Raw genomic sequence first — 10,878 nt, forward strand, 5'->3', positions numbered from 1 at the left:
CAAGAATCGCCTAAATCCGAGTTTTCTAGAGGGAATTATAGCCATCCAAACATTGCTGCTCACTGAAAATTCTGCAGAGTTGCAGGTTTGGTAACCTAACTTTGCTCAATAATTTGAATGGGTTAATGGCATAATTTGGGGTGGTGTTCTTCATGAAAGTTTTAGATCTATATACCCTCTAACCCCTGGACAAATTTCAGGTTAATTTGACCTGTCTAACTCGAGTTATGACTAAATGAACAGTTACTGTTCATTTGGTCAGTTTGGTGCAGTGGCAGCCTGCTATCATTTCACTTTGGTCAATTGTTTCACCAAGTTTTGGTCAGTTTTTGGCCATGGTTCCTTAATGAAAATTGTGCTCTTTTATGTCTATTTTCATCTCCAATTGGTGGCATATCAATTGGACTTGTAAAATTTGAGTTTTGGTCCTTCAAAATGGGTTTGGTCATCATGACCATTAACCTACGAATTTGGTTTAATTTCCTACCATTCCCACACAATCCATTTGGTCATAATTGACCATTATTTCACTTCACAATAGGTCAAACATGCCATTTATGCATTTCTCCAAATTTTGGTTCATAAACCCTAGCTTCCAAACCCTAATTACACTAAAATGTTGTATTTATTCACATTTAAGCATTTCAATCTTACTATCACTTTCATACAAACTTACTAACACATTTAATTCATTCAAAATACATCAAACTCTCCCACATCCATGGCTGGTTGAAATTCCCTTTGGTCCTCTACAAATGTTTTCTTTTGATTTTAGTTAAATTTCTAGATTACTCAAACCACAAAGATAACCAATAAACTAAAATTTGCAATTTAGCTTACTTACCTCACTTGAAATTCCTCTTCCTCAATTTTCTTCTTTTTTTTTCCTTTCCTAATCTTGCTCAAACTTCCTTTCAAGGGAAATCAACAAGGTTTAAGGTTGGTAAATAAAATTTATAGGTTGGGATTTAGAGGATTTATGGAAAGGAACCAAGAATTCCAAGCTTGTCTTGCTTAAAAATGGTGGAACAAAATAAGAAGAGAGGGAGAGGAGAGAGCTACGGGAAAAGCAAAAGAAGAAGCAAAAAAAAATATTTTTGAATTTTTATTTTTATCCATTTTTGAAGACTAAAATTTCCAAATTAATAAAATAATTTAATTAATCTTTTATGACATCATCTTTGACTTTTCTAACTTCTTTCTTTTCTTTTTCTTTTTTTTTATTTATTTTTTCTATTAGTTTTTTTAATTTAATTCTTGATTCAAAAATTTTTATTTCTCCGATTTTATTGAACAGTTAGGTCAGGAGTCAACTCTCGGGGTCAATTGACCAAATTGCCCCTCGCCGGTTTATCCCGGATTGCAATTAATTTCATATTTCTTTCAGCTCCCTGACCTAATTATTTGACTGGCTTAACAGTTTTTTTTCGTGATTTTCTCTTTTCCACTGTGTTCATAAGGGTCCTAAGGACCATGGTCACTTTTACGGTTGAAATTTGAGTTTAAACGACTTCGATTGTTCCTGGAGGTCACTCATCGCTGTGACTCTCGGCTCGTTTAACCTCTTATGTTCTGTTTTTCTTATTTATAGTTAACTAATTAAACATTACTAATTATTTGTATTTATGGCTTCTCAAGTTGTCTTAAGTGTGGCCCTAATCAGGCTATGCAAACGGGGGTGTTACAATAAATGTATAAATATATGTAATTAATATACATCAATATGTTGTAAGTTACTTATAATAATTATTATTTATTATAATATTAAGGAGTAACGATTTGTAATGTCATAAAAAGAAAATGATACGTGTTTGAGAATACTTATCTCTTATATATATATATATATATATATATATATATATATATATATATATATATATATATATATTATAGTGCTTTAAGTTCTTTAAATGATTAGTCATTAACCATATTGCAATGGCCAAACCGATATAGTCAAATATAAATATGTTTAATTTAATGGAATAACATTTTTCCAACAATGCATTTTTTTTTTATTTAAAATGGAAGTATAATGGATACGTAATAATTAATATGCTATACAATGAAAATTATCTGTCTATTTTACTCCACAAAGGTGAATAATGATTTTAGAATTACTAAATTAAAAAATTAAGACTCGATACTTCCCCACTCCTTATTTAATATGAGATTAGCAATATATAATTATTATTTTATAACTTTTAATCATTTCTCAATGTTATTTAGATATTTAAAAATATTATATTAATTTTTTATTTATTAATATTTATTCATTTTTAAATGGTTAAATGTTACTGTTAAAATTTATAAGAATAATATTTAACTATTATTTTTTAACATTTTACCAAATATATTCTAAATGTGAAAGAATATTAATTAAGCTATTCTGCACTTGGCATGGGATAATAACAAAAACGAGGTATGAATAGTGAATACAACTATAAAAAATTTAAGCTTATATGAAAATTGATTCATCAACTTGATTCATCAACTGTTAAATTAAATATTTATAAATTGATTTATATATATTATGTATACTTTAATATAAATATTTAATATAAATAATTTTGCACACATATATACAATTTATATATACACTTTAATACAAATATATATATAATTTAATTAATTTGACATATATTTTAATATAAATATTTAATTTAATCATTATTAACATCTTTTCCATATAAATTTGAGCTTATGTTAGACACAACTATGAATAATCCCTTTCAGAAACTGCATGGTAAAGAAGACCTTTTATCAACCATACAGAGGCATTCCATACATAAATCAATAAAACCCGACAACGTAGGCTCTGGTCCCAATCGTGCATGAAACACGAAATTAAATTCCAAATATTAATTTTAGACATTTAAAACTTTAATTTAATTTTATTAAACATTTGCATACTAACTGTCTAACCACCATGAAAGTTCAAAGTAACGCTCGAGGCACATGGTCTCGCTGTCTGTAACACATCAAAGGTCACATGTCAATAAATCTAATAAAAAAAATTAAAGAAGAATTCCTTAATAAATCCAAGAATTCGTGCCTTCCTTGGTCAATTCGATTAACAACTGTTTAAAGATTTTAAAGATTCTCTAAACCCAAGTTCCAGAGCTGCAATGAGTGTGTTTAAAGCCATTTGGACCCACGAGAGACAGTGTGCAAGAGAGTTGCTTTCTGGGCTATCATTAATAACCCCCACCTTTCTTACTCCTCTAAGTTGAGAATTTCAAGTATTTTCTTTTGGCATTTGTATATCATGGCTTTGGAGACATTATCGCTTTTGTGGGTATAAATTATTACAGGAGTAAGAGCTCGCTTGTTCTTTCTTTAATGGGGGTATTGAGCGGTTTTCGTCCCTTTCCATGTGTCTCTCATAGGTTCTTTTTTGGAATCTCGTTGGTAGGTTTTGGCCAGCGAAAATAGTAACATTTGTTTTCTCTAAAAGCAAATTTGAAGGGGTTGACCTGAAATTCGTGTCTTCTGTTATTGACAGACATCTAGTTAGTGTATGATTATGTGATTTTCGTGGTTCTGGGCAGGGATTTGAGTCATTTTCTGAAGTGGGTATGGCTTATTGGAGTGGTTTTCTGAAGTAGGTAAGAGAGTTTCTGTGGTTTGCTGTGTCTTTGTGTAGATTTTGGACTGTTTTTGGCAGGACTATTAGGCAGGGAGCTACATTTTGATGCTATTTCATGGTCTTGGGAGGCTTTGCTTCAGGAATTCTAGAGTGGTTTCTTGAAAAATTTGAGGGGGCTTTTTGATTTGAGATTGTTGATTAATTGAGGACAACAATCACATCTGGTATTGTTTGTTTTCTTTGTCTTGTTTGGGGTTGGTACTGGTGTATTGCTCTAAATAAGGAGTTTATTTGGTTTGGAATTGCCGGCTTAGGTCTACTTTAAGATCTGCATTAGCTTAACTGCGCAGGGAGCTCTGTTCTCTAAGATTTCGCTGCTTGCATTCTGAGAAAATGGCTTGCATGAAACTGGGATCTAAAAGTGATGCTTTCCAAAAGCAAGGGCAGGCCTGGTATGCAACCCTCTTCTCTTTTTATTTAGTATTTTCTAAAATCTTCATTCTGTGAGTTGTTTGGAATTTGGGTCGTCCTCTCCACATTTTCTATCTTGTTGCCACAAATTAGTTTGATTATTAAGTTTAGTTAAAGTTGTTGGACATTAATCTAGTGTATAAGTTCGTTTACTTTATCCACTAAATATCTCTGCATGCTACAATGGTGATCCAAACATGGAAGTAACTTTTACTTGACAATGAAACGTCAACTGCACTAACACTTGCTGAAATGTTAAAATTTATTTTGATTTCCATAGAATTTTTTTTTTCTTTTCCCCTTCAAATAAGATGCGTGTTAGTGAGGCGAACTTTTGTTCAGATATTGAGTGGAGATTTAGTTTTGTTAAGTTGCTTAGAGATTCATCCAGTCAATCTCTGTGCTGTTGAAAATCCTTACATAAGGTGTTCTTGAAATAAAATGTGCACGTTAAGGGGAATTGGTGGTTAGATTTTTAATCAAGGTTTAGTTCATTAAGTTGCTTAGAGATTCCAATCGTTAAAGTAACGTTGCTGAAAAGGTGAAAATCATTTCCATTGAACTTATTGAGTGTAAGGTGAACGGTCATTGAACTTAGCCGTTGGTTGTTGAAGTAGCATAGCTGAGGAATGCTTCATTTAGATTGAGATTGATGTACATACTGGAGTACTAATCACTTATGTTACTCTTCTTCCTCTCTAAGTTGTTGGTTGTCAATTCTGGTTGCTCTGTGGCAGTGTGTTTAGTGTCAACAACCCTATTGGCGGTTTAACTTGATTATTTGAACACAAACAGTTTATTTGTGCTTGCTGTTATTAATTAATCTGCTGTTATGGCCATTATATTACTTATGGTTGGAATGTCTTGCTTCTAGGGTGCAGGATTTTCTATATGCATGCACGTATACGTATGTATTGACATATAGATGCTTATGTACTTATATACACTCACTCACATATAAAATTCCTCATCCAGTAAATGCTTAAATGGATGGATATGATGATTGAACTTTGTGATTTAAACATGCTTCACCTTAATCATATGTATAGCATTCCTAGGGGAGAAATTTTTGTGAGGTGTACCTTCAATACTAACCAAGTTGCAAAACATTTTCTTTCCATAGTTTTCAATTTTCTTTTATGGATTTCTTTTATGGAGCATGAAATTTCTTCCTTTCACTGACCTGAAGGATGCACTTAGTAATTCATCAAGTACGCTATTATTGGGTGAAGGACCTAGTGTAACTCTTAGCCATGACTTATTAATGGTTGGCTTAACTATGATACAAGGGATTGATGTCTCTATGCTGTTTGTGGAATATACTTGTGGTTATGTTTCAACATGAACTATGCCTGCTACTAGCGTCAGACTATGAATATCTGAAGAAAACATTCTTGATGGTGCTTTTAGAAAGCAGTTCCTTCCTTAATGCCAAACAGGCATTAAGTGTCTTCTATTTGCAAATGCTTGTGCTTAAGAACTTATCATGTAAGACTGCTCTATATATTTTGAAAAATGAAGAAAGAATTGATTAAAGCTTCTTCCGTGCACTTAAAAAATGCATGTCACAACACACAACTGCTACCAGACCAAAATATATGCCCTTATGGCCCTACTGACTGTGAGCCTTTAGTTTGGAGATGCATTTCACTCATATTAGTTAGGTTCCTCATCTTTAAATTTGACCTTATAAGGCAGTAAAATTGGGATGTTAATGGATATATACTTTCTTATGGATAATTTTGCAATAGATTAGAGCACAAATGAAAGCATAATAATGCCCAGGATATAATTGCATAATTGGTTTATGGTAGTGGTTTCTTTTACACAAGTCTTCTTTAAAAATAGGGATGTGACCAGGTTCCTTGACTGCACCAGTCCGCTTGATGTGTTAAATATCTCTTATTTGTGCATCTTTTTTGATCTTTTATTCACATACAATGGATTGTAGGTTCTGCACAACTGGCCTTCCTAGTGATATTGTTGTGGCAGTGGGGGAGATGTCCTTCCATCTTCACAAGGTAATCTTTCAGTTTAATCTTTCAGTTTGCCATCTTTACATTAAATTCTTCTCTGTAATATTCTCATGAATTTTTTATTTATTTATTTAATTTTTTATTTTAATCTTAGGTAAAATCTAAAATGAGTTGCATTGTTGTATGATAGTATATTCTTTCATCTGTTATGTGCAACTGAGAGATCTGATGGGTAAATGATTAACACTATTAATTATAAGTCTAGATTCTGCTTGCTTACCATGTCAATTGAAATCAAACTTTTCTTTATCTCTCAAATTGTTACTCCCTCTCTGGTATTCCAACTATTTAAAGGGGCATGTAATGATTGTGTTGTGCTTGTTATTTGTGCAAAATTATACAACTTCTTTAAGTAACCTTAATTTTCTTTTATTTTCAAAAGTAACAGTAGGCAAACATATCTTTTGACTTCCCAAAATAAAGGCCTAAGAGTTTGGGTTGGATGGAAAATTACCTGTTAACTTTCCATTGCACTATTTAGTGTGAAAAAGGTATACCTTCTTTGTCATGCCTGTGACCCTCTTTGATCTTCTCCTCTCCCTTCCTCTCTTTCTCTGTCTTTCTTTATTTTACTTGTGTTCCTTTACTAATAGTGAGCTATATACTTATGCTACATAGAGGTGAATCAAATTAAGTATAATATCCTTACTCATGTAGTTGTTCACATCTGTGTTTTTAGTATAATTTTACAAATATGTATAATTGCCTTGCTGTAAATCGGGCATTTTATTTTCAGAGTTGACTTGAATCAAGATGATAAAAATATGGAGAAAGTGAAGTTGGGATCTAAACATATGGAGGCCATTGGATTGAACTTGGGAAACCTCTTATCATGCACCAAACACATGATTGTAGACTAATTAATTGCTCAGGATAAGTTTATCTTGAAGATAAGGCAATTTAAGTTAATTTTACCCATATGTTGCTGATTATCACTCTTTAAAGTGTACATTTGTATTGCTCATCTAACATGGAAAATCTGTCAAAGCAGATTATGTGTATATTATATAAGATCAATGGTTTTGGTGGTGCAAATGCCTCACAATACTCCTATTGGAGTAGGACATGAGTTATGTAATTCAAAGCAGTTTATTTTAGTCTTAGTTAGGGCCAGGCCTCATTGCTTCATGTGAGGTAGGGCTGCCTCATTGAAACTATCTCTTCATGCTGACTAAAAATTAGCATTCTGGCATTACCCACTGGATCTGATTCTCTGTGCGTTTTCTTTGTTCCATGTTTCTCCTTGTAGTTTACCTTTAGCACTAAGATCCTAAAAACAATGATTTTATATACCTCTACTGTGCTTCTATGAGATTTAGTGAGATTTCTTTTTTAATTTTTTTTATTTGTAATGGTGAAGAAGGAATGTGGTTTTGGTTGTTAAAAGAACTATGTATCTTTTATTGTTTCTTACGAATCCATATTATGATTTAATGCAGTTCCCTTTGCTATCTAGAAGTGGGGTTATGGAAAGGTTGATTGCAGAAGCATTGGAAGAAGGGGATGAAAAATGTGTGACAAATCTCCCTGACATTCCTGGTGGGGCCAAAACATTTGAACTTGTGGCCAAGTTCTGTTATGGTGTCAAACTTGAACTTACCTCCTCAAATGTTGTGTACCTCCGTTGTGCTGCTGAGCATCTTGAAATGACTGAGGATTATGGGGAGGGCAATCTAATCATGCACACTGAGACCTTCTTTAACCAAGTAGTCCTTCGTAATTGGAAAGACTCTTTAAAGGCACTTCAAACATGTGATGATATTCTTACCTATGCTGAGGAACTTCATATTACAAAGAGGTGTATCGAGTCACTAGCCACAAAAGCATGCACTGACCCTAATCTTTTTGGATGGCCTATAGTGGAGCATGGGCCCATGCAGAGTCCTGGGGGGAGTGTCTTGTGGAATGGGATAAGCACAGGGGCTAGACCCAAAAATTCAAGCTCAGATTGGTGGTATGAGGATGTGTCAACTTTAAGTTTACCTCTCTATAAGAGGTTGATTTCCGTTATGGAATCTCGTGGTATCAGACAAGAGATTATTGCTGGGTCCCTTGCTTTCTATGCTAAAAAGTACCTGCCTGGCCTCAATAGGCGTCAAGGTGCCAGTGAGTCTGGTTCCCGTTTAATTCCTGTGGCTTTAGCTCCGCCATCAGAAGAAGACCAGAAGAAATTGCTAGAAGATATTGATAGGTTGCTTCCAATGCAGAAAGGTCTAGTCCCAACCAAGTTTCTGTTTGGTCTACTTCGGACGGCCTTGATTCTGAAAGCAAGCCCCTCTTGTTTATCAAAGTTAGAGAAAAGGATTGGGATGCAGCTTGATCAGGCAACACTAGAAGATCTTTTGATGCCCAATTTCTCTTATTCAATGGAGACACTTTACAATGTTGACTGTGTGCAGCGGATTCTTGAACACTTCCTTGCCATGGATCAAATTACAGGTGGGGCCTCTCCATGTTCAGTTGATGATGGCCAGTTGATTGGATCACCATCATTAACACCAATCACAATGGTGGCCAAACTGATTGATGGATACCTGGCAGAGGTTGCCCCAGACGTGAATTTGAAGCTTCCCAAGTTTCAGGCTCTTGCTGCTGCTGTTCCTGATTATGCTAGGCCTCTGGATGATGGTCTTTATCGTGCAATAGACATTTACCTAAAGGTACTAACCACCTCATTATCATATGTTTAACCTGAGAATGGATAGCTTATGACATCAGTTACTGCTGTGTTGGTTCCATTAGGCATCTAAAAAAATAAAGTTAGATTTTGTACACATTGAGATGAGAATTAACCACTCCACATTTGAGTTGAAGGCTGTCTATTGCTTAATCATCTTTGTCATGTGTGTGATTTTGACTTGGGTTGTTGCTTAGGGCAAAGTTTAGCCTTGTCCCTGCTAATAATTGCGCTAATAATTATGGCTTCTTAGTTAAATATGCTTATTGTTGATATAGTTAGCCTGACCCACAACAATCACCTGAACTGAGCTAGGTGGCATTATTTGCTTGGTTGATTGCCTGATTGTTTTGCTGCCACTTCAACGATCTCATCAGAAGGCTAAAAATGGGGAAAGGGGAAAAGAAGAAAACCTCACTGTTTAGTCTCTTTTATTTTTCTCAAACTTTTAATCAATCCTATTGTCACCAAAGCCACCTGTTGCAGAGGCCTAATTGTTTCCCTACATTTTCTGTAGTCTGGATTTTACTTTAGTTGGTCAAAGAAAGGGCTCTTGCAACTTTAATGATAGGCTTTTAGAAAGTGTAAACAATAAGGGGGAAGAAGCAATAATACTAGATTGAGTTTGTCTTTTTTTCCTAGTTCAAGACTACTAACTTTTACTACAATTTTCAAACTTGCAGGCACACCCGTGGTTGGCAGAGTCTGACAGAGAACAGCTCTGTAGGCTGATGGACTGCCAGAAGCTCTCCTTGGAAGCTTGCACCCATGCTGCACAGAATGAGAGGCTGCCGCTAAGAATTATAGTCCAAGTTCTCTTCTTTGAGCAGCTTCAGCTTAGGACATCCATTGCTGGCTGCTTTCTGGTTTCCGACAATCTTGACGGGTCTAGACAACTGAGAAGTGGTTTTGCTGGTTCTACTGAGGGAGGCTGGGCCACAGCCGTTAGAGAGAATCAGGTTTTGAAGGTGGGAATGGATAATATGAGGATGAGGGTTTCTGAGCTTGAGAAGGAGTGTTCCAACATGAGGCAGGAGATTGAAAAGTTGGGTCGAACGAAAGGTTCTAGCACTTGGGGAAATGTTTCCAAAAAATTTGGTTTTAAGCTAAAGTCTCAGATGTGCAGTGCTCAAGAGGGTTCTGTTAGCAACCAGAATAATGGCAGTGCCAAGTCTGAGAAGGCAAAAGAGAGGCAGGGAAAGCACAAGAAAAACTTATCTCCTGATGGGTAAGGTCCTCATTTTATTTTATTTTTTCTCTTTACATTTATTTCTTTTTTCTTTTTTCTTTTCAAATTGTAATTGTTATCAGTTGTACTTCTGCAATGTTAGTTCAGAGACACAAACTAAATCTCCATCTTGTTGTTTGTCCGTTTCCTGTTTAATGTTGTCATCTCTAGTGTGTAGTTTATGTGGTGTCTGGCCTTGTAATGAAGATGGAAGCAAAAACTGTAATCTTTAGTTATTGTAGCATTACTAATAGACTGGATGGCAACAGGTAAGATACCCGCAAAAATCACCCTATTCAAATTCGAACCTAATTAATATTATCAAAATTCAAACTCGTTTCAAAATCGATTAAAATTTATTCTCAACTATTCGAATTTATCCCAAACTTGATTATTATTATCAGAAAAAAAAATTCAAATTCGTTTAATTTTATATTTTTTAATTAATATTTTGTATAAAATTTATTTTAATTAATAATTTATATTTTAAAATTTTCATAATTTCATGAAATATTTAAATTTTATTTTATATAAAATAAAATAGAATTTAAATATTTTATATAAAATAGAGATTGAGATGATTTGGTCATGTGAAATGTAGATATACGGAGGCTTCAATTAGACAAGTAGAGCAGGTTAGAGGATAGAAAGAAAAGTAGTGTACCTAAACTAACTTGGAGGATAATAGTATATATGACTTGTAAGCATTACACATTTCTGAGGATTTAACTCAAAATTGTTTAGAGTGGAGAAAGAGAATTCATATAGTTGATTCTAATAAATATTTAGGATAAAAGCTTAGTTGAGTTGATATAAAATAAAATATATAAAAATTTATAAATATTATTACAAAAAATATATTTTTATTTAATTAAGTATT

General features: G+C 33.8%; 1 protein-coding gene across 1 annotated transcript; it reads left to right on the plus strand.

Moving 5' to 3' along the window:
• The first annotated feature begins 3,097 nt into the window (after positions 1-3,097).
• Positions 3,098-10,299, plus strand: LOC110632239 (BTB/POZ domain-containing protein At1g30440). Its single transcript, XM_021780386.2, has 4 exons — positions 3,098-4,038; positions 6,009-6,078; positions 7,533-8,753; positions 9,454-10,299. The coding sequence occupies exons 1-4, from the start codon at positions 3,980-3,982 to the stop codon at positions 10,000-10,002; spliced, it is 1,899 nt and encodes a 632-aa protein (XP_021636078.2). The 5' UTR covers positions 3,098-3,979; the 3' UTR covers positions 10,003-10,299.
• The last annotated feature ends 579 nt before the right edge of the window (positions 10,300-10,878 follow it).

Source organism: Hevea brasiliensis, chromosome 13 (genome assembly GCF_030052815.1).
Source record: "Hevea brasiliensis isolate MT/VB/25A 57/8 chromosome 13, ASM3005281v1, whole genome shotgun sequence".
Lineage (NCBI taxonomy): Eukaryota > Viridiplantae > Streptophyta > Magnoliopsida > Malpighiales > Euphorbiaceae > Hevea > Hevea brasiliensis.

Bases quoted from the DNA above. Each gene is read 5' to 3' on its own strand.
- LOC110632239 (XM_021780386.2), top strand. From the start codon at position 3,980: ATGGCTTGCATGAAACTGGGATCTAAAAGTGATGCTTTCCAAAAGCAA. The intron at 4,039-6,008 runs GTATGCAACCCT...AATGGATTGTAG, and splicing joins CAAAAGCAAGGGCAGGCCTG to GTTCTGCACAACTGGCCTTC. The intron at 6,079-7,532 runs GTAATCTTTCAG...GATTTAATGCAG, and splicing joins TGTCCTTCCATCTTCACAAG to TTCCCTTTGCTATCTAGAAG.